General features: G+C 31.8%; 6 protein-coding genes across 6 annotated transcripts in view; 2 read left to right on the forward strand and 4 right to left on the reverse strand.

Moving 5' to 3' along the window:
- LOC129944650 (L-asparaginase) overlaps nt 1–24,551 on the reverse strand; it is a 42,212-nt gene that overhangs the window by 10,651 nt on the left and 7,010 nt on the right. The window lies entirely within an intron of this gene.
- Nucleotides 2,107–3,804, forward strand: LOC129944851 (uncharacterized). Its single transcript, XM_056054513.1, has one exon. The coding sequence runs from the start codon at nt 2,107–2,109 to the stop codon at nt 3,802–3,804; it is 1,698 nt and encodes a 565-aa protein (XP_055910488.1).
- On the reverse strand, nt 4,231–6,306 carry LOC129944653 (uncharacterized). Its single transcript, XM_056054239.1, has one exon. The coding sequence runs from the start codon at nt 5,950–5,952 to the stop codon at nt 4,237–4,239; it is 1,716 nt and encodes a 571-aa protein (XP_055910214.1). The 5' UTR covers nt 5,953–6,306; the 3' UTR covers nt 4,231–4,236.
- Nucleotides 10,122–11,831, reverse strand: LOC129944852 (uncharacterized). The gene has a single exon (XM_056054514.1). It carries the CDS (start codon nt 11,829–11,831, stop codon nt 10,122–10,124), a length of 1,710 nt encoding a protein of 569 aa, XP_055910489.1.
- On the forward strand, nt 19,756–21,562 carry LOC129944651 (uncharacterized). Its single transcript, XM_056054237.1, has one exon. It carries the CDS (start codon nt 19,766–19,768, stop codon nt 21,533–21,535), a length of 1,770 nt encoding a protein of 589 aa, XP_055910212.1. The 5' UTR covers nt 19,756–19,765; the 3' UTR covers nt 21,536–21,562.
- Nucleotides 22,989–24,464, reverse strand: LOC129944853 (uncharacterized). Its single transcript, XM_056054515.1, has one exon. It carries the CDS (start codon nt 24,462–24,464, stop codon nt 22,989–22,991), a length of 1,476 nt encoding a protein of 491 aa, XP_055910490.1.

Consider the following 24,551-nt stretch of genomic DNA (forward strand, 5'->3'; position numbering starts at 1 on the left):
TAATATGTAAAAGTCTAATGGTGCAACCGTCAACAACCTGGTAAGTGGCTTGACAAATTCATAATGAACCAAAAATTCGGTAGATCTTCGAAAAAACTTTAAAACTTTAAACCAACCAAGTTCTGATGATATGGAAATTAACGGCTCTTATTGTCAAAAGCTATGAAAACTTTTCCTATTCTAGGTTCTCTGATTTCTGATTTAACTTTGAAAAATAAAATTTAAACAAATCCACAAGACATAGTCGTGGCCATTATAATGATTATTATTTACTTTAAATTTTTTTTAATTATTATTATTATTTAAAACCTTTTGGCTGAGCTTTTAAAGAAAAATTCATTGGATTGCGTGTTATCAAAAAATAATAAATTAAGTATTTAATGTTTTCCAATTTGACTTAAATGTCACAATAGTTTTGCTTATACTTCCTGCAAATGAAACAATTAATAATAATTAATTTACTTACTTACTTACTTAAGGTGGCCGGACTGTAGCGCCGTAAGTAAATTAATTATTATTAATTGTTTCATTTGCAAAACTATTGTGACTTTTAAGTTAATTAATTTAGTCGACTTATTAAAAGGATTCATTCGGGAAGTAATACGGCTACTTTACCGGAATAAGGGTTGACATTTTAATGGATTTTAAGTCACATTATTTGGACAGTCCGGTCTTAACATTTCTCTTCACATTAAAAACGCTATGAATATGAAGCTTTCTACACGAATGTGATATAAATCTTCAACGATCCTAAAAAATTAAATCAAAATCATCTTCGATAGTTTTGAACTTCTGCTAAAACAGCTTAATTCATGAATTCGTAGCTATCAAGTTCAAAAATATTTCAAATTCTTCGGTGAAAATAAGCTCACCAGAATTTCCAAAATCGTCAACAACATAACCTACTTTTACTTTCTTTTTGCATAATCCAGTGTTAAGATTCGTCTTGTGAATCTATCTTTCGAAATACCATTCAAAAACTAAACCCGCACGAGTTTTTGATTTTTCGAGTTTTTTTTCTAGACAAGAAGGGACAACCGCGAATTAGAATACGATTGAATTATGTGGGTGTCTATGAAAAATCAAAAAGTCTTGGCTTGAGCTATTCGGTGGAGCTCGATAAATGGAACGTCATGGTTTCCATTAATTGTCATTTTGATAATGTATTTGTTTTGTTACTTTTAGAGCTTGAATAACTGGTTTGTATCTATCCTACGTTTATAATGGCCCAGGCTTGTTGAAAATCTGCATAAAGCGTTTGTATTTTGGCTATATTAGCCCATTCTTATGATGAACATAAAAACGGCTTAACGGTCAGAAAATAAAAAGTAATAGAAGTTAATCTACCTCCAGAAGAACAATTTGTCAAACTAAATTATGATAGGACAGCATTATTTCAAAGCAGTACAATCTTTCAAATACCTTCCTTAAATGGAAGCTGCCGATAACAAAGTACAAGAGCTGATAAGCGGACCCTAATAATAATTTGTAAGCTTTTGTTCTATTCCTATCAGTACTCATCATTACAAATGAATTTGATAGAAAAGTCTTACAAAGAATTCTTGACCCTTCATTCGTAGGACTATTCCGGAGGAACAACAATATTCAATGGATCTGATTAACATCCAAGCTGATATTCTGACAAAAAATTGTTTTTTTAGAGAAACTTTTAAAAGTGCATAATGAAAGTTTCAGGCGATTTAAAGTGATAATCTTTCAAGAAGGTCCTTGCATTTGCATGTTCCTCTCTCTTCGCTGTTTAGGACGTAAGTAATACTTTTTATGCTGCACTTTAAACATTGTAAGCTGATATTCCAAAAATGGACTTCATCAATTATAAGAAAGTACTATGAAACTACCGTGTACATAAATTAAGTTCGGGTTTCAATCTATTTTAAGAAATTTTTTTAGTTTAAATCATAAAAGCATTTTAAATATCAAAACGAGTAATTACTACGTATAACCTTTTAACGTTTTAAGCTTTAACAACTAAACGAAATTGATTGCATGTTTTCAAGAAATACTAAGTAATGTATTTAGTACTTATCTGTAGGTCAAAAACCGAGACGACTGTGCCCATATTCTGTGGGCAAATTAAGTTTCGAAATGACTTTAGTCGGAGCCATAACAATTTTACTTTCGCTTTCTGCTCATGGAACAAAAAACTACATTGCACTTAATCGACTTATTGAAAGGATCCAATCGGAAAGTAATTCGGCTACAGTGTGCTTCATTGGAATAAAGGCTGACTTTTTGACATATTTTATGTCTTATCATTCTGATGTTCCGGTCTTACATTTTTCTTCACTTGAAATACATTTTAATGAAGTCTCCTCTTCCAATGTTGTAATAGTTTTCAACAGTGATTATAACAATGAAATGAAACAAACGTTCGTTAATTTGGAACTTCTGGTAAGACAGCTTAATCATCGAAATTTCGTGGTTATTGTATCAAAAAGCTATGATAATCTCGAAGAATATTTTAATTTCTTTAGTGAAAACAAGTTTACCAGAATTTTCGGAATCGTGGACAACACAACTTATGTTTACTTCCCATTTGCATCACCAAGTGTAAGAGTTCGTCGTGTAAGAAACGATGGCCATCTTCCGAATGCTTTGACAGATCTCACCAATTTCACATTTCGTACAACTGTTCAAAAAGATTACCCAAGAGCTTTTCGTTATACCGACACTAATGGACAATCACAAATCGGAGGACGTATTGGATTGATGTTTGTGAATTTTGTCCGAATACACAATGCAACATTTGAGGAAATAGTTCTTAATAATTCGACAGAACTCTACATTCTTAGCGTAATAAATGCAACTCTTTTCGATGAAATTGACATTAGCATGAATATCTATGAGAAAACAAAGGGTCTTGACTTGAGCTATCCGGTGAAATTTGAGAAATGGAACATTATGGTGCCCATAAATGGCCATTTGGATCCTTATGAGTACTTTAAGAGGCCTTTTTCCTCCATTGTATGGATATGTATTGGTTTTACTTTAATTTATATAACAGTTATTGAAGTCTTCTTGAATATATACAGAGGCATAAAGCCAAATATTTGGCGAAGTTTTAGTCAGGGATTTCTTACAATCCTCTCGAGACCCTTGGAAAGACCAATAAGTTCAGAATATTACATAATTCATTGCCAGGTGATTTTGTTTGCGTTTGTTATGAGCAACTTGTACTACATTCATTTTACATCGTTCTTAACGGTTTTTATAAATGTCAAACAATACGATACAATAAAGGAATTAGTGGAAAACAATGTTGCTGTGATGATTCCTGATTTCGAATATGAATTGCTATCAGATTTTAAGAACTTCCCCCGAGGATTTGAGAAAAGCTTTGTTCCTACTAATAATTTCATTTTTGCAGCTGAAGTAAATTCAATGAGTAATTTAAGCTTTGGTTCCACAGGAGGTGGTGATAAATGTGAATTTTTAATTCGTTTGCAATCGTTCTATATGAAACCATTATTTCGCAAGGCTAAAGAGCCCTTATCAGAATATTTTCTTGGATTTTTACTACCAAAACATTCCCCCTTCAAAGGAATTCTTAACGAGTTTATTTTCAGAATCGAACAAACGGGCTTGCTTTTGAAGTGGGATGCTGATGCTGTATATCAAGCAATCCTAGCTGGCCATCCAATAGATGTTAATACCAAAAGATCGGAAAATAGAGGGAAGGAATTACCTTTGACAATGCATCATTTGCATTTTGGTTTTCGTTGTTTGACTGTGGGTTGGATTATTGGAGCAGTTCTGTTTGTTTGCGAAATAAGTTTTGGCTGAGTTGCGTTCAGTTTAATGAAATTAAAAAACTTTTTGTTATTAAAATAAAACTTGAAAATCTACTTGCAGTTGTCCTTTTATTGCTTTTATAAAAAGAAGAAAGAATTGATGAATTCCTGAAAGATTTGAATCGATTTAATTCTATTTGATGATTTGAATGAAAAAATTACTTTATTGTTTTAGTAAGTACAGCAACGGCTAAAAGAATTTTAAAATTAATTTTCTAGAAACAAAATGCAGTAATTGATTTTAATTTTTAATAAATTATATATTGAACAATTTATTTACGAAACATAGGGCTTGTGTTACACTTTTACAAAACTTCTGCATATTGTATGTTACAATTTATTTTATAACTTTTTTTCGCATGTTTCACTTCGTATACATTTATATCAATAACTTATTAAGATGAATGAAACTCCTGCCTTATTTTTACATTTTTTCTTTATTTTTTCGAAAATAACTCTTCAAATTGTGTCCATATTTCTCAAACAAAAATACTACAAACGATATTGTCAAACCGCTTAATAAGCAATTCCATGCAAATTGCAAATGATTCACTGTCAACGGACTATGAGTTTTTGGAACTCCAGCCTGCCGGTTAACAGTGATTTTGAATCCAGCCCTTAGAGCCTGCGAAACTGCATCTCCCTCCCATTTAGCCATTAATCCTAGTTCACTGATACGATGAACATATTCATCCAAGATCTCTTGAAGCGGGGAATACGGAGTCAACAAATATCCTAAATGACTGGTAAATAATTCATCTCTTGTCGTATGAAACAGCGGTTTGGCGAAAAACGTTTGCAAGCCTATCAAAAACTTAGCACGGTCCGCTCCGATAGCATAGGCATATTTTGTGTTCTGCATCGAATAAGCTGTCTCATAGTAAACAGGATAATCAACAGTGTAGATGATCTTATCAAAACCAATTGCTGTCAATCCTGGACCTTCAACAACTTTCCATTCAAAGGTCGGAATCATCACTGGAACTTTGTTTTCGACGAGATCCAATTTGGTATTATACTGTTTGATTTTTATAAAAACTGTTAAAAATGACGTGAAATGAATGAGGTAGACATTTCCAAGTACAAATGCCAATAGCATAATTTGGACGTGGAATCTATAGTCTGCGCATGGTCCTGTGTATGACGAATTGAGTATTATCAAAAAAGTTCGACTAAAACTATTCCACACGTTCACTATTGCATGACAAAGTGCATTCGTCAAGATGTCCATAACAATAATATAGGACATGGTGAATCCAATCAATAGCCACACTCCCAGTGTGAATGGCCTCAAAAAATATTCATTAGGATCCAGATAACCATTCAATGGCACCATAATAGTGTAGCTCTGATATCTTACAGGATAGCTCGAAACCAAACCCACCGTTGGACCCCACACATTGAAGGTTATGTCAATTTCGTCGTTTTTCAAGGCATTTATCACTAAAGGCATACGAAATTGAGACGTCAAATTGGGAAACACCTCGTGATAGGTTGCATTGTGGTACTGTAGGAAGTTAAGCATCAACCTACCGAAGCAGCCTCCAATTTGATTTCTTCCATTTTGGCCACGATACCAGAAAACCCTCGGAATGTCTTTTTGAATTGTTGCCCGCAAGGAAAACCCATTAAAATTCTTCCAAGCAACAGGAAGTGGTTTGTCTTGGTCAAGCTCTTGAATAGGTTCGCTTTCGTAGTTGAGATACACGTAAGAAGTATTTCCAACAATCCCAAAGATTCTGCTAAAGTTGTTCTTCACAAAATAAAAACAGAATTTCTTAAGGTCCTCCAGATTTTTCGCCGAAATGATTACAAATCTCCGAATTTGCAGAGTTCGAATAACTCGCTGTAAAAGTGAATCAAACTGATCCGGCAGATTTGACGTCTCTACGGCTAGAATAGCATTTGAAGAATTGTACGAAGTATTTCCAATGTCTTGGGATGTTATAATCACCAGTGGAATATCGCTATGGTTTCTTGCGAATTCTACTACAAAATCCTGATCGGTTTGAACAAAGTATACCGTCGGTGTTCCGCCTTTGTTATAGATTTGTTCGATAAGATTTCGAAGTATTATGTCACTTGCGAAATTTCCGGCTACCAGAATTAAGAACGTCAGAACTCCTATGACCACAGTCATCTCTAGAATACTCGTAGTTGGTGGGAAATTTGCAATACATCCATCAAATTCGCATAACTTCAGTACTTCGGTAATTTGCGCGTAGAATTAATATTGACAAATGTCATTATTAACGGTTTTATTGCCGACAATTCAAATGACCAGTTTTGTTTGTAATGGCAGTTAAGATAGAGCGAATTCTATTTGCAAACACCAAGCACTTTGTCAATAGAAAATACTTTTCTTTGTTTATGTTTGGTACAAATATCAACTGAGTGAAATTTAATTTGAAAAACATACAAAATATTTTGTACCGTCCATGTCCTGCGTGCATTGGCGATGTTAGCAATACATATTCGTAATGTTTCTGTTGGACTTATCGGATGAAACTAACAGCAATGAAAGCTGTTGAAAGCCTAATATAATGTTTCTGAACAAGTGCATCATCTAACTGGGGTGTTGGGAAATATGTAGACGAAGAATATAGATATGCTCTATAAGCCCGTTCACAATTGCTATTTATTTTACAAACCTATTTATTATGGTGTTGTTTGACTAAAAGGATATTTAAGTTCACGTATTTATTCGTATATTTGCTTGTAAAATAAATTAAGGAAATTGTTTTGTTTTTATTTTTGTTTGCATAGAAAGGATTTGTCAGAAAAGGAATAGTGTTTTATAGAGGTGTTTTACTGAAGAACCCAACACCTTATTCCCCAAGAGAGAGTCCCTACTTTTGTTGGTCTAATATTTACTTGAATTTAAGTGTGCTCTATTAAAAAACAATCATATATCTTGATAGATAAGAAAATTCATGTATTTAACAAGAAAAATAACTTAGCAAGTGGGGAAACATAAATTGAAACACCTGTTAATATGTTTTTAATTTGATATCCTCAATACGGTTTTTGAATTTTTATGTTTGGATTGAGCTAGATACAAATAAATTTGAAGTCATATAAAATTGAAATACAATTGATATTTGAATTCAATTGTATTTAGTCACATTTTCAATCTCATTGAACTTATTTATGTACATAATTTCTTAAGTGGAGAAGCTATAATAACAGTACACTCGGCATAGTTAACAAAGATATATTCATCTGAAAAACTGTTACTCTAAGAGTTAAGTCGCCATCTTTCTTAAAGTAAGTTCTTATAGTCTGCCAAATTTTCTTCAAAACTTCTTGAAATCATTAATAATTCTTGAAAAAAAACTCATTTTTTTACTTAATTCAAATTCAATCCAGCACTTTTAACGAATTCCAAGATCTTCCGAAAAAGAAAGTTTGCAGGAGAATCTGAGGAAATTTGGCATCGTGATTTGCACCTGCGCCCATGCAAACTGACCCAATAGCTGAAGGTAAGCGGCAGTAGAAAGCGATGCGAGTTTGCTCTGAATGGGCTCGGGAACATACAAAAGTACATATTTTATATCAAAAAATCATCTTCAGAGTTTTCGATTCATCACGAGGAAGTTTGTGGATTTTGAGATGTCAACGTCAAAGAATGGGGTTGACGAAGTGTGGCGAGATGTGCCACAATTTCTTGAGGGTAAGTTCGATTGGATGAAAAATTCAGTTTTATAGCAAGCGAAAAAAATCTTTAAACAACGATTTATCAACCTAGTAAGATTTTCAATTTAGCCATTCAGCTAAAAAATATTTATAATATTTGTTGTAGAAACTAACCATGTTTGCTAGTCCCCTTTTTTACTTGCAACAAGTAGGAACTATATAGTAAGTATTGCATTTCAAAAACCTTGAGATTACGCTGGCAGAGAAGTTTAAAAAAGTGGGTCCTCTGATTGCATCTTTCTGTCTGTTCTCGCTCCTATAGCCAGAACTGTTTTTGTATTGCTCCAGAAGGGTACTCCCCATAGAACAGTTATTAAGTTAGGAAGTCCGATTTGTCAAATTGAAAATTTTGACATTTCTCGACGTTTCAAGGTCCCTAGAGTCGAAATACAAGATTTTTAGAAAGATGGCTGTGCGTGCGTGTGTACGTACGGACATACGGACGTTCGCGACGTTTTTTTCGTCATCCATAGCTCAAGCACCAGAAGAGATATCGAATTCAAATAAATGTTGTTAAGGCAGAAAGATGCAGAAAGGGCTCTCAAGAAAATTGCGTGGGTGGTTTTTTTTTTACCAAAGCAATTTAAAGAAAGGTGAACATTTTGGTTAACCCTAAATATCTTTGGAACCAAAAACGCTAGAGACTTGATTTAAATTGTATGTAATATATTGTAACGTGATACAAAACAGGTACATTTAAAAAAAAAATCCAATTAACAGTTTTTTTATAAATAAAAAAAAACTGAAAAATTGTCACCTCGAAAATTTTACGAATGATTTCATCTCCAAAACAATTTTGTGCAACAAAAATAACGTTTTTAACATCTGGTAAGATTTTGAGAAAAATCTAATTGACATGTTTTTTTTATAAAAAAATAAAACATTAAAAAACATTACTCAAAGTTGGTAAAAAATGAATTTTGACTCAAATATATTTTCAAAAATTTAAGATTATTTGTTTCCAACTAATTTTATCTTATAAGAAATACTGTTTTCAACATTCTGAAAACTTTTGAAAAAAATCTAATTGACAGTTTTTTACAAACAATAAAAACCTAAACAAAAACAAATTAATAAAAGTTATTAAAAATTAATTTTCGGCTTAAATATCTTTTCATAAATTTGAGATTATGGTTTTCAACTGATTTTAACTTATAAGAAATATTGTTTTCAACATTCTGAAAAAGTTTTAAAAAATCGAATTGACAGTTTGTCTACAAAAAATAAAAGCCTAAACAAAAACAATACTAAAACTTGGTAAAAATTTACTATTCAAAAGTTAGAAATATTGTCTTCAAACTTTTTTATTTCACAGAAAATATTGTTTGCGATATTTAGTAATTTCTAACAGTCCGTTTTTGCATACAAAAATAAAATCTGCACAAAATAGTACGCAAATTTGGTAAAAATTAATTTTTGGTTCTTGATATCTCTAAAATTAATGGCATTCAATTTGTAAAAAATTAAGAAATGCTACTAAAATTGGTAAAAATATATTTTCGACTAAAAATCTATTTAACAAAACTTGATTTTCTAACTGAACTATTTCTTTATATGAAAACTATTGTTTTATAATTTTTAAGAATAATTCAACTACCAACTTTTTTAACCCAACCCGACAAACTTTTAAGCAATACAAATCGACAGACGGGGTGGGAAGTTATCAGTGTGAATCGCATCCCAGACTCTTTTTTTTGTTTTTAAATTTCCTCAGGAACTTATGAACCGATTTCAAAAATTATTTTATGCGAAAACTGTTATATTGTCTAAATAATATTTGATGATCAGAAATGTCAACATTTTTGTTTTGAAGTTAAAAAAAATGTAATTGTTTTCTTCAAAATTCGATTACTGGAAAACGGGTCAATTTTTTTACGAAAATCAAATAAAAATGTGTAACGGTATGTTCTAAATAACTGCATGCCAACAATGTTTTTCAACAGAGAATGTAAAATTTTGTATGTACATAAATACAAAACATATTAAAAAAACTTGAGTTTAACAATTTTTAAATTCAAATGTTGAAAAACCAATGTTTTTTTGAGAAAACAAGTAGCATTTATTTTTTGAAAACTAACTTAATTTGCAAGTACTTTTTTAAATACTACAACAGCTTAAGTTAAAATCACGGAATGGGATTTGCTTCTCATGGAGGCAATGGGTGGTGGGTGGAGTGCTCAAGTCAACAGTTGGAAATTTCAGTTAATAGGTCTGTTCAAGTTTATTTGATTTGTTTATTTTCCCGAACTGTCACTTTTTAGACATTTTTCGATGCTCGTTTTTTTTGAAAAAAGCTATTGAAAATGTACTAGGTAGCAAATGTTAAAAATGTTGGACTCCCTTAGGAAATTGCTTAATATTAGCAAATTTCTAAGTAGTCAATTGTTAAGGTTCTTTAAAATGTTGCTCCTTTTTTTACATTTTATTGTTCCAGGATGTTACAAACCTCCAAAGATTACTTACATAGTCTCTATGAAAGCTGTATTTTGAATTACATAAGTTGTAGACATGTGTTACCTTTCTTAAATCCTCTTAATCTTACGTGATACAAAAGTAAGAAATAGTTTTAAAATTAAAGATTCTTGCACAGATATTTATTCTCAGAAATAGTTTTTAAAATTTCAAAAACAATTTGCTTAATTTCTCGCCCACAAATACACACGCTGCTATTGTCCAACCAAGCGCCAGTAAATTCCAACAAAACATCAAATGTTGAACTGTCAAGGCAGCATGCTCATCCCCAACTATTTGGATATCCTCCCGTTGCACCAAAAGTTCTTCTACGCCAGCATAAGGAGCCTGAACAACGACATCAAGCTCCCATTTATTCACTAAACCCGTCTCCATAACATCAAAAATGAAATCACTCAAAATCTCTTTGAATGGTGAATATTTAACTAATGTAAATCCAAGTGTATATTCCAATAAACTATTATGTGTCATATGAAATAGTGGTTTTCTAAAACACGCTTGCAAATGTAAGAGAAAATCACTTGTGTCAGCACTCACAGCATAACCAAAGCTTGTATTTTTCATTGAATATAACTCTGTTAGATAAGTTTTTTGGTCAACTGCAACTACAATATTTTCAAATCCAGGAGGAAAGCTTCCGGAATTAAAAATTGCTGCCCAAATGAAAGTCATCATCATAACCTTCACATTATTGTCCATTAGATCCTTGAGAGTGTTAAACTGTTTGACTTTTATGTAAACTGTCAAAAATGACGTAAACGAAATGACATAAATGTTCACTAGAATAAATGCCAATACGAAAACTTGGAAATGCAGTCGGTAGGCTGTCGTCACTGGTCTTTCTCGTGGCAGCCCAATCATTGCCAGGAACATATGACTGAAACTTCGCCAAACCTCAACAGGCTCGTTGGTTAGAATTTTTAACACCACATCGATCAACACAACATAGACGAGAGTAAGGCCTACCAATGCCCATACAGTCGGTGAGAAAGGTCGTTCGAAGTACTCATTGGGGGACACATAACCGTTTAGTGGAACCATTACTTGAAACTTTCCGAATTTAACTGGATACGTGGAATCAAGATCTTTGCTACCTCCGTAGGCATTCATGCTAATGTCAATTCGGTTTTCGATAGTTGCATTTATGAGAGCGGGACTGTACATATCAGAGGCATTGTGTAGTTTAATTTCCTTGTAAATTGCATTGTGTCGTTGGAGAAAGCCCAAAAATATCTGTCCAAAACAGCCCCCTATTTTTCGTTTTCCGTCTTTCTTCTTGTACCAGAACGTTCGGGGAATGTTTCTTTCCACGGTTGTTCGAAAAACGAATCCGTTAAGGTCCTTCAATGCATTTGGAAGTTTGACATCCATTTGGACTTGTTGGATTTTGCTGTCGGCATACGGCATGAATACAAAGGGCGTGTTATTTGTTATCCCAAATATTCTGGTGAATTTGTTTTCTTCGAAGAATAGGAAATAATCATGGAGTTTCTGGAAGTTATCCGCCGAAACAATTACGAATTTTCGAACTTGGAGTTTTCGAATGAATTCCTCTAATTCAGATGGCATGAGTTCTTGTTCCTGATAGTGAGAAACATCAACTACTAATAGTGTCATGTGGGGAATTTCTGTGAAGACATCAGCTAGGGAAGTAATTATCAACACTTTGATGTTTGAATGATTTCGAACGAAATCACCCACGAAGTCGAAATCAGCGCCAATGAAACACACATTATCAATATCGTTTTCGAGGTGAATTTTTTCTATAAGTTCACTTAAATGAAAATTATTTCTATTTCCAAAAGTATTGGCAAGCGATAGAAAGTATGTTATGGCTTTCAGGACGAACATTCTTAAATGAGTAGGCTTACAAATTAATTGACTGACAGAATTGAACTTAGCCCTAACCTAGGTGGATATATTTAGAAGGTTCTTGTTTTTATATAGTCAAGGCAATATAATATCACACTCGTTAGGGTTCCTTTTTTCACACGCAAGGCTTGATATAGGCTATTAGGTATTAGATCTGCTTTAGTTGACAAGTTGAACAAATAGACATTGTGATTAAAAACAAATAAGATTATAAAAAACAAATGCAAGTTAGAAAGTTGCAAATAAAACAAATGTTCACTGTCATGTTAATTGAGCTGTCACTGTCATAAGTCTATTTCTCATCAACTCGTGTAAAGGCAGTATAATTGGTGTTTCCAACAATTTTTCATTGCACAATTCTTTTGACAATTACAATGATAATTATTACGTCAACTTAAAATTAGTTCATTTTTTGATTTTGTTGTTGGTATGTTTTTCATGCTGATCCTATTGCGATTTTTTCACTTTTATAAAATCTATTTTGTTGTAATTGTTAAAGGGTTGGTTATATTTACTGTGCCTAAATGGTACTTTGTAAGGTAATTATTTTGTATTTTGAATTTTGTTTTTGTTATGTCATTATTTTATATTAAATTTAATCTTAATACATATAAATTAATGTGTCACGATGTTTGTCCGCGATAAAAGCCTAAACTGCTTAACCGATTTTAATCAAATTTATATATTTTTAGCTCAAAACGTTTCTATCAGATGCCAACATCTGTTGAATGGATTGAGTAAGTATTCAATACATTGAGCTATGTCAAACTTCCAAACGTTTCATTTAAGCTAACGCTAAAGTAAATTTTGGCAGCCAAAAATGTTGGAACAATTGTTACCAGGCAATCTGATGTCTTTTAATCAATCGATACTAATGTTTATAAAAACGATAGTGTACATTTCCCATATAATCTTCGACTAAAGATTTGTTCACCTAATATTCTCCTGCGGTATTTGAATCCACCTCAATTATGCAACGATACACGTTTGGTCAACAAAAAGATCACCGGAAATATTCTCGAAGTAACCATTTCATTTAACAAGTTTAAAGGATACCGTCAGATTCCACCATACCCTTCAGAAGGTTACAATTTCCAATTCGATTAGCTTTTGTCATGTCTATAAATAAGTCTCAATGCCAAACAAAATTCAATTATGATAAAATCCATGTTTTTCCCATGGGAAGCTATATGTTGCATGTTTAGTTGTAGATAAACTATCGAACCTATTTATGTTAGCGAAAGATAGGTTAACCAAAAATATTGTGCACCGAATAGTGCCAAATTAAATTGAAATTAAAAGTATTCACAATTTAAAATAATAAATATTATTGTTAACAGATTTTAAACTATCGGCCCTACCTACCTCATTTATAAGTTTAACTGTCACATGGTATTTACAAAAAATTTTGTAATAAACTCATTTGTTACAAACTTACATACATAAGAATAATAATACATTTTAACTTAAATTCTTTTGTACTGATTTTTGCTTTACACCAACTGTATACCAGTTTTTTACGTTTTCGTTTCCGTTCGTAAATAATAATTTGATTGTTATAAGGAGAAACATGTTTAAATTAAATATACATAATAATATTTTTGTAATGATTTGCTTAAACTTAAACCATGTTTAACTTAAAAAAAAAGAAGTACATTTTTTAGTACTACAGCTAACCACAGTGACCCACAGTGTTTAAAGATCACCTGCATTAGTAAAAATATCGAGATAACGGTAATTTTTGCAGCTTTCTCTTATTTGTTTTATATTGAAACAAATAAAATGATCAGTATTGGTTATTTTTCGCAAGAGAAACACGTGTTACGAAGATGGGAAAACGAACAACAGTTGAAGAGCGTGAAATAGTGCTTCGTCATCATAACAATGGACTTTCTCGGCTAAAAATAGCCGAAATTGTTTATATATTAGATAGCACGGTCAAAGGTATTATCCACCGAAAACCTCCGAACAAAATATTTAGTGCATCGGATGAACGATATATTGTGCGAAGAGTAAAACAAAATCTAAAGCTATCTGCACCAAAACTGGCTAGTGAGATGGTGAATATCAATAAAAAACCTTGTTGCCCCGAAACCATTCGCCGTGTCCTTAGAAATAATGATTTGCACGGAAGAGTAGCAAGCAAGAAACCTTTTATCAGCAAAAAAATCGACTTAGCCGTTTTTAGTTTGCAAAGGAGCATATAGCAAAGGATTCCACGTTCTGGTAGAGTATTATATTCGCGGATGAATCCAAATTTAATATATTTGGATTCGATGGGCGGTCTTATGTGTGGCGAAAACCGAACACAGAGCTCCAAGATAAAAACTTGAGAGCAACAGTGAAGCATTGAGGAGGACATGTCATGGTATGGGCCTGCAAGTCTGCAGCTGGAGTCGGCAAGTTGCAATTTATTGAGAGTACCATCAGTAAATTAGTGTATCTCAATATTCTCAAAAATAATTTGCTCCAAAGCACAGAAAAACTAGACATAAAAGATAAATGTCTATTTTATCAAGACAATGATCCGAAACATACATCGGGCATTGTTCAAACTTGGCTAATTTACAACTGCTCTCTCGTCATGAAACCTAAAGATGGCTTTAGTTGAAGAATGGGCAAGAATATCTGTGGAAACGACAACAAAACTGCTGGGTTCTTATTGAAATCGTCTTGATGCAGTCATAAATCAAAAGGGAGGACGTAGAGATATTCTCTTTTAAAGTTGTGAGCAAAAGGTGGGTCAAATAAGCTGTGAACCACTGTATATCCGAGTTGAAATAGAAGTTTTAATTCGGCATAGTTTCAATATTAAAGAAATAACGTACACTGATAATTTCCCAACTCGTGTCCGTCCGGCAATATTCATAAACTAATTTTATTATACTTTGTATGTAGTTGTTTTTATAGGTTCTCGTTTTTATGTCAAAAAAAGTTGTCAATTGGATTTTTCAAAAAATTAAAATACATAAATGTTTGATAAATAAAACAATTTTAGACACACTACTAAATTTTAACAACATTAATTTGTATAAGATGAAATTAATAAGAAGTCAATATTTTTCATTATTGTCAAGATATTCGAGTCGAAAATCAATTAACACATTTTAAGTGTTATTTTTGTAACTTAATATTTTTTCCAAAAAAACTATCTCTACTATTTAAAAAAAAAAATAAGTTCAATTTTTGTTGGAGTTTATACCAACTTGGTATGACATCACACAGCAGGGTTGTAAAGGTTAGGTTAGGTTAACGTGGCTGCGGATTAAGAATCCACACACTTAGGCCAAAAAAAGGCCCATTGATATCACATGAATCTAGAGAAATACTTCTTACTAGTCGAACCAATTTGAGGTTTTTATAAAGTGAAGGAGATATTTGATATCCTTTTTAGCTAATTAACTGGGATTATCAAAAGAGTAGTCTCCCAGATGAAGTTTGCGTCTTAGCGAAAGAGCAGGGCAAGTGCATAGGAGATGATAGATTGTTTCCTCTTCTTCTTCGTCCATACAGCTCCTGCAGAAGTCATTTGAGGCTACACCAAGTCGTATTGCGTGTCTGCCTATAAGACAGCGTCCCATTAGGACACCTATTAGGGAGCTAATATGTAGTCTGCTTTGAGATAACAAGTCTTTATAGCGCTTTAGGTCCAGTGAAGGCCATATATGTGGCTGCGAATGTTTGTACATTGTGCCACCTAGAGTTTGCTATCAAAATCTGTTTCTTTTAGCATGAGTTTACATGTAGCCAGGGTTGTAAAAGAATGTAATCTCTTTCGAATAATCTCTAATCTCTTTTATTGATCCTAATAATGAGATTGCATTCATTGACTTTACTTTTAGACTTCTACTTCAACTTATGCAATCTAAATTCAATTGTAGCAAAAAGGTTAAAATCAGGTTTTTCTCCCATTCATGTTACAGTAATCATTTAAATGCTTTCTTCGAGAGTTCATGCACTTGTTGCATTTTTTTTCATCTTCTGCATTTTATAAATCAAAAAAACTGAATAAATTTTTTCACCTCGAAAATTTTACGAATAAAAATGATTTTATCTTCAGCACAATTTTGTGTAACGAAAAATAACGTTTTTAAAATCTGATAAAATTTTGAGAAAAATTGACAATTTTTTTATAAAAAATAAAAACCTAAAAAAACATAACTCAAAGTTGGTCAAAATGGAATTTCGACTCAAATATCTTTTCAAAAATTTGAGATTATGGCTTCCACTTATTTAAACTTATAAAAACTATTGTTTTCAACATTTCCAAAATTTTTGAGAAAAATCGAATAGACAGTTTTTTTTACAAAAAAAAAACCTAAACAAATTTGTTAAAAATTGATTTTCGACTCAAATATCTTTTCAAACTTTGAGATATGACTTTAAACTACTTTTATCTTCTAGAAAATATGGTTTTTAACATTCAGTAAATTTTTGAGAAAAAACTAATTGACAGTTTTTTTACAAAAAAAAAAACAATTCTAAAACTTGGTAAAAATTTACTCTCGATTCAAATACCCTTTCAAAATTAAAAAAAGATCTTTTCAAACTTTTTTATTTCACAGAAAATATTATTTTCGATATTCAGTATTTTTTTTTAATCCAACAGTTCGTTTTTTCAGAAAAAAATAAAATCTACAAGAAATAGTACGCAAATTTGGTAAAAATTGATGTTTGGTTCTTGATACCTCTCAAATTTAAGACATGCTACTAAAATTGGTAAAAATTTGTTTTCGACTCCAATCTATTTAATAAAACTAAATTTTTAAAATAAACTATTTCATTATATGAAAAATATTGATGGCAATTTTAAAACTTTTAAGAATAATTCAACCAACAACTTTTTTAACACAACACGAAAACCCACAACTTTTAAGCAAGACAAATCGACAGAAAATTGGGTCTCGAACTACGGATACAAAATTATTTTTTGAAATGTTAATATTTATTAATTTATTGGTACTATGAAATAGAAATTATCCTTTTTAAAGAAAATATGTCTTTTATAAGAAATGTGTACAATTTTCAAAAAAAAAAAAAACAAATACAAAAGAAACTCTTTTGCACAATATGAGAAAACTCGATATTTTCGACAGTTAACATGTTTTTAAATTAATGTTACTTCTGAACACTGCAAACTAGTTTGTGGTATGCTAAGAAATTTTAGATGAAAAATAAGTAATTGCTGTTCAAAAGTAGCACCCTAAATACGAGAATGTTTGTGCAGACACCTTCAAACCTTTTTATTCTCATATTATGTGACTTTTGGGGAATTTGTGTCACCATGTCTTTCTCAACAATTTTCCATAAGCAATTTAAACACTTGCGGCTGTACTCGTATGTCCTCGATACCATTTTGAAAGATATATTGAGGAGCATTGGCATATATCTTATCTTTAACGTGTCCTCAAAGAAACTTTGGTGACCATTTGTGATCACCTCTTCAAACCAACACGGCTAAGAACTTTTCTCGAAAAAGCTACGAGTTATGTCTGCAAAATTTGCATACAAATAAAACCTCATATTGGAAAAATCATGATGTACATGTGTGAAATTGAAAATAAATATGGCCGCTTTTACGTATGTATGTCGGTAACTTCGTCACTTCCATTAAAAATAGTTGATAATTAATTCATATGACATATTTTTTAAGTGGTGCCAATTAAATAGGTATTTGTAAATAATTTTATTTTATCTAACAATAATATTTGTACAAATAATAAACTACATGTAAAGCAAACACAGCGTGCATCTTATTTTTGTGTTGCTAATTGTTTACTTTGTAAAAGAAATTTAAATCAATGTTTTTTCACATCTTCAAATAAAATCAATTAAAAGACACCATTTTCAATTTCTTCAATATTTGTTGTTCCTTGAATATTTTGTATGTGATGACATTTTCAAGTATCAAGTTGTCAATTAAAGAAAATGTAACATTTTGTTGAAGAACGTAACGTGTTTCCGTTGCACTGAAGAATAAAAACAAATGCCTACTTATGAGAAATAAAATGTTTTTTTATTTAAGCACAGTTAACCTCGTTTAACTTAAAACTACATACTTTAAGTTGTGAAAAAAGCAAAACAAACCTTAATCAAGGAACGGGCCTATTAATTTGAAACGTCAAAATATGAATTTACCAAAATACTAAGTCTTAGAGTAGACATTTTATTAAAATATTTTTAAACTAAACTAAACTAAAAAAAAAAAAAACTAAAAAAAAAAAATAAGGAAAATCACATTTTTTGCTTAGAAAACTTACTTAAATAGCTTTAAAAGTTTTACAAAATCTCATAAATTTTGCATTATTCTTCGACTCTAAATACCTTTTTGTCGTTAATATCTCACGGACAAATAAGGTACTGGCGCAAATTTTTAAACATGTAAAACCTACTCTAATCCATTTTTAAATTCGATTTATTCATTTTAAAATGAGTTTTAGATTAAGATTCTCTCTTTGATAATTTTAGACGATATAAAGTATACTTTGAAGCTAAAGCACTTGTCTAACATTAAAAGCAGCAACAATCCCAAAAGGTGTTTTGGCTTGAATTTTTGACCATAAAACAAAAAAAAATCAGTTGAAGAAGAGTTATTTAAAGTTTTTAAAATTAGGACAAATTTATACAATACTTTTCAAATAAAGAAGAAATCTGGAAACATATTTTTTGTTTTTCGATTTGTTAAGAATTCTCATTCGCACAATTCACAAAGAATCATAAAAATGCAAAGTTTATTTTTCTATGCTCCAAAGGTAAAGAGTCTTAAGTCGACTTAAGTGGTTTAAGCTATTTATCCTTTTTTTATAATATTCTCTTAACGAACTTTATTTTTACCCTCCTAGATAAATTTTTTAAAACAAGAAAGTTTTGACTTTTTGTCAAATAGCCCAAGTTGAATTCGTGGGATTTTGCAAAAAAAACAACTTAATTAGGGGATAACTCGTATGAATTATTTTATTTTATTTATCAAATAATAGACAGAAATGATTTTGGTGAGATATCTTAAGTTGTTTACATGTTCGATATTAATAAAAAAAGTAAAGTCACTTAAGATATTTTACCACAAACATTAGTCTGCATGTAGGTTTCTCCTAAAAACTCATTTACCTTATTTTATAAATAAAAAAATAATACAAATAAAACTACAATAATAGTTTAAACGACTTAAGAACATCTTAGTATACTTAATGAAAAACTTTTAAATTTGTCAAATAATATTAATAAATGTATTAAATATTCCACTTATCAAAATTTTATTTTACTATTTCTATAATTGTATATGGAAAGGCGTATTTACTGAAAAGTGTATCTTTTTTAAAAGCTTAAAAAAAAACTTAAGAGTTTTTATCATTTGAACCCAGATTTTTCTCTCCTGCTCTGTCAATCCATCTGAGCAAATTCTTGGAAAACTTTGAAATATGAACTCGCTAAATAATACGAGATATTACATAAAGTAAAGATTAAAAAGTATAAGGCACACACAAATTTGAATACAGAGCTTTATACAAAATGATAAATTAATTTCTGTCATTAACTTAACTTAATTTCCCATTTAAGCAGGTTTGACTATGAATAAAACCGTTTCTCCATAAATGTAATTCCTGTTTTGATATATTACAACAAAAACAAAAACCCATATTATTTACCCAAACCCTAACAATGACAGTCAAATAAGTTACCCAAGGACAATTTTTATTTGCATATCAGATCGACTTCTATGTGCATTTACAATAAACAAATTATACACTTTCTCCCCATGATTATTTCCTTATTAAATATACTACTTACCTAACTATATTGGGTCATTGATGGCATATAGAATACAAATATTCAGCTCCCACCACATTATCCTGCCAGGCCAGGACAATAACAACTACTGACTTTTCCTAATAATTGAGCAATATTAGTCAAAAATGTATCTCGTCAATTCGGTGGCACTTTGGTGGACAATTACGATTATTGTTGCTGGAATCGGAAGCTTTTGTGCAAATAGTTTTAAATTAAGTGAACTCGTTAAAAGGATTTATGACGAAAGTGATTCGTCAATGGTGTGTTTTATTGGAGTTGACGATTACATTAATGATTATGAGGATTTTATCGCTTTTTTTATGAGAAAATATTCTGAAATACCTGTGTCAATTTTGACGACCTCACTTAGCGATGATGGTGATGATGATAAGGAGGGTTTATTTTCAAATAATGCAGTTGTCGTTATCAGGACTCCCAGGAAGGATTTTCGATTTTTTCTTATTTTAGATTCAATTGTTGAGCGCCTTCGTGTTCGGAAGTTTGTGATTATTTTTACACTTGCTTTGGAAGATTTGAAAGGTTGGTTCGTGTACTTTTGGGAGAAGAGATTTACAAGAATCTTTGGAATTGCTGACGATATATGCTATGCCTATCTTCCATTTGCCTCCAATCAAGTCCAACAAATCGGCTTACAAAATAAAAATGATACGATTCCTGACGCTTTAAAGGACCTTAATGGACTGATATTTCGAACGTCTCTGCAGCGAGATATTCCTCGAGCTTTTCCATACCCAGACAAGAAGGGAAAGCGCTCTGTGGGCGGGAGTTATGGCCAAGTTTTTGTCAACTTTCTGCGAAAACACAATGCAACCTATGAGGAAATCATTATCAATAACTCAACAAGGCTATCAATTCCGGGCGTGATTAATGCAACAATTAGTAATGAAATTGACATAAGTATGAATGTGTTCACCCCCACACCAGGTCTTGACTACAGTTACCCTGTGAAATTTGTCAGCTGGAATATCTTGGTGCCTCTTAATGGCTACGTCGATCCCAATGAATACTTCATCAAACCGTTTTCCGTATTAGTATGGATAATGATTGGAGTTAGTTTTGCTTATATTATACTTATGGAGGTCCTTAAGGACAGCTATCTGAATTTGTCGCCGAATTTATGGAATTCCTTCAGTCAAACAATGCTGGCGATGTTAAACCTATCTCCAGAGAAGCCAATAACAACACACTACAGTTTTCACGTACAGGTCCTGTTATTGTCCTTTGTCCTCGGCAAGCTGTACAACATCTATGTGACATCATTCCTGACCGCTTTCATCCGTATCAAACAATTCGAAACAATTCAGGATTTGATTGACAACAATGTGATTGTGATGATTCCCTACTACGAATGGGCTTTAATATCAGACATGGATCTCCATCCGGAAGGTTTTGAGCGCATTGTTGCTTCCGTCGATTATGCGACTTACATAACCGAAATGAATTCCATGCGAAATACCAGCTATGCCTATGGCGTCGGTTCGGATAGAGGAGAATTTCTAATCAGCCTACAGACCTACTTCGCCAAACCTATTTTCCATTCGACTCAAGATGGTTTGGTACATTTGGGATTTTTGCTGGCGCCACACTCACCGTTCACAGGAATTTTAAGTGCATTTGTAATTGAAGTTTTTGACACAGGTTTAATTATGAAATGGGATAGTGATTGTATTGTGCAGGCTATAGCAGCTGGATTTGAAATAGGTAAATCTGGTGAGAAGCCCCCAAAACTACCAATACCTCTGACTTTTCATCATTTGGCTTTTGCGTGGAATTGTTTGATGATTGGGTGGATTTTTGCAGTGATGGTTTTTGCAGCCGAACATTGGAAGTGGTTGAAAAGTGTGTTTTCTAGAAGTGGTGTTAAATTTGTCTAAAATCATTATCGTATTGAATTTTGTAAATCCAAGCACTTTAATAACTTGTTTTTTAACTAACACTTTTTGTACCTATCTTAAATTTAAAACAAATATAAAAGAATCTAATACTTATAAAGTGTGACTTATTTCTAAATAAAAACAAGAACTTACAATATGCCATTCTAAGGCTCGAAAATAATTTTTGTCCAGAAGAGAAGCGAAAACAGGATGTGTATTGGTTACCGTTTTGTTAGAAATTCAGTCATGAACCTTTGTTTTAACCAGAAGTTTACTTTAAAGTGTGAAGTTTGTGACATTTGACATTATTTGAAAAAAAAGTCTGAGGAAGGAAAAGGAAGTGCACTCCTTTATAATAATCAGCAGTTACGGAAGTAAGACATAATTACCAAAAAATTTCAGATCGCAAAACTTTAAAAAAAAAATCGAAAGAGCAGTATCTTCCAAGAAATAACCCTAACAACACAAGTAGCCCCCTAGTGTATAATTTGGTATAATTTCTTGATTTTTTTTGTAAAATTGAGAAAACTGAAGATAATGTTAAGATTTTGAAGTATCTGACAAAATGCACAGATAAAAAATTACACTATTAGTTTTTCTGTGCAAAAATTCAACATTCAGTACCAAAAATAAACCGATTCGCAGCTGTTTTTTTTTTTTCAAATGCTATAATGGCGCATAGAGAAGTCCAATTTTGAAAACAATCATCAACAATTTTGTAGATAAAATACACCGTTCTAAATGAGCAACCACTTTTCGATGTAAAATTTTAATCAATAAACTTTTGTATTCAGTTCAGCAAGCATTAAGAACGGGTTAATATATGTTATCAAAAAGTACAATTTTTTTTCCAATAGTTCTCTAAATATGACTTATTTAAATCCAAAAGTTTAGAGAGCTTTTGGGTTCATGTAATTCAAAAATGTGTTGAAACGTACCACTTAAAGTTTTTTTTTTCACGGGTACTGCCTCTTGCGAGGAATTGACAAATGAAAAGTGCTTTCTTAAATTTGCCGTTTGGATCCGGCATATAAACTGTAGGTCCCCTCTATTCATGACAGTACTCGGACACAAGAATGGTTGAGAGTTGTAAGCCACTAGACCCTAATTCTATACGGACTATTGTTGTTGAAAAATCCAGAAAATAAGAAAGTTTGTAAAGCCGTCAATTTATTCAATGTGTTTGTATATTTTAAATTTAATAAACTGCGTTAGAAAATCAGCTTAAATTTCTGTTTTATTTGCAAAGAGTTTTGTGTACGAAAACAATTTCATAAAAGTGTTTTTTAATGTATGGGTTTGCAGTTTTTTTTTATCTCAAAAGCATTACCATCCGATTAAATAAATTCTCGTATTGTAATACTTAATTTAAAATACACATTACCACATAAAGAAAGACTTTTTGTTTAATACCAATTATATTTATTATCAGAAGCAATTAGTAACTTCAAATTCACAAAATCATGCTTAATATCTCGCCAACAAACGCCAATGAGGCCAATGTCAAACCAATCGCCAATAAATTCCAACAAAACATTAAATGTCCAACTGTCAAAGCAACATGCATGTCATTATTCTTATGCGGTGTACGTCTATTTCCACGATGAACATCAAGTTCCTTTAAACCAGCATATCGGGCCTGAACAACAACATCATAATCCCATTTGTTTATCAAACCCGTTTCAAAAACTTGAATTATGAAAAAATTCAAATTCTCTTTAAACGGTGAATGTGGCGCCAGTACAAATCCAGAATTATAAACCAATAAACTGTCACGTGTTATGTGAAATAATGGCTTCTCAAAACATGCCTGTAAACTTATCAAAAATTCACTCAAATCAGCACTCAAGCCATAGGCAAAAGTTGTATTTTTCATTGAATACATTTCTGTCAAATGAGTTTCATAGTCAACGGTTACAACAAGATTTTCAAATCCAGGCTTTAAGATTTTCGATACTGATATAGCTTTCCAAAAGTAACTAGCAATCATAACTTTGACATCATTATCAATTAGATCTTGTAGGGTCTCGAATTGTTTGACTTTTATGTAAACTGTCAAAAATGACGTAAACCATATGACATAAATGTTCATCAGAATAAAAGACAACAAAAAAACTTGAATATGAAGTCGATAGGCGGTTGTGACAGGTATTTCTCGTGATCCACCAATCATTGCTAGGTACATTTGACTAAAACTCTGCCATATGTCTACAGGTTTATTGGTTAATATTTTTATCACGACATCTATCAGGACTATGTAAATTAGATTTATTCCAATTAGTATCCATAAGCCCAAAGAAAAAGGTCGTTTAAAGTACTCGTTGGGGTCCACATAGCCGTTTAGTGGGACCATCACCAGGAAGCGGCCCAGTTTCACAGGATAACTGGGATCAAGTCCTTTGCTATCAGCATAAATGTTCATACTAAGATCAATTTGGTTGTGAAGGGTGGCATTTATGATTCCCGGGCCATACATGTCAGTGTAATTGTTCAGTTTGATTTCCTTGAATGTTGCATTGTGTCGCCGAATAAAGCTCAGAAATATTTGACCAAAACAGCCTCCTATTTTGCGCTGTCCTTCTTTTGTTGTATACCAAAACGTCCTGGGAATGTTTCTCTCAACAGTTGTTCGAAAAACGAAACCGTTTAAATCTTCCATTGAATTAGGAAGTTTGACTTCCATGTAGACTTGTTGGATTTTCCTATCTGCAAATTGCATATATGCATAGGTTGTGCGATTAAAAATCCCAAATATCCTGGTGAATTTATTTTCTTTGAAGAATATAAAATAATCCTGGAGTTTTTCGAAGTTATCTGCCGAAATAATTACGAATTTTCGAACTCGAAGCGTAGGAATGAATTTCTGCAACAAAGATGTCATAAATTCTTGTTCAATATGATGATTAACATCAACAACTAATATTGCCATATGGGGAAATTCGGTGAAAGCTTCAGTAAGCGAAGTAATTATCAACACTTTGATGTTTGAATGTTTTCGAATGAAATCACTCACGAA

The sequence above is a fragment of the Eupeodes corollae genome, chromosome 2, assembly GCF_945859685.1.
Source record: "Eupeodes corollae chromosome 2, idEupCoro1.1, whole genome shotgun sequence".
NCBI lineage: Eukaryota > Metazoa > Arthropoda > Insecta > Diptera > Syrphidae > Eupeodes > Eupeodes corollae.

Excerpts from the sequence above, each read along its gene's own strand:
- LOC129944851 (XM_056054513.1), top strand. The coding sequence starts at position 2,107 with ATGACTTTAGTCGGAGCCATAACAATTTTACTTTCGCTTTCTGCTCAT.
- LOC129944653 (XM_056054239.1), bottom strand. The coding sequence starts at position 5,952 with ATGACTGTGGTCATAGGAGTTCTGACGTTCTTAATTCTGGTAGCCGGA.
- LOC129944852 (XM_056054514.1), bottom strand. The coding sequence starts at position 11,831 with ATGTTCGTCCTGAAAGCCATAACATACTTTCTATCGCTTGCCAATACT.
- LOC129944651 (XM_056054237.1), top strand. The coding sequence starts at position 19,766 with ATGTATCTCGTCAATTCGGTGGCACTTTGGTGGACAATTACGATTATT.
- LOC129944853 (XM_056054515.1), bottom strand. The coding sequence starts at position 24,464 with ATGGCAATATTAGTTGTTGATGTTAATCATCATATTGAACAAGAATTT.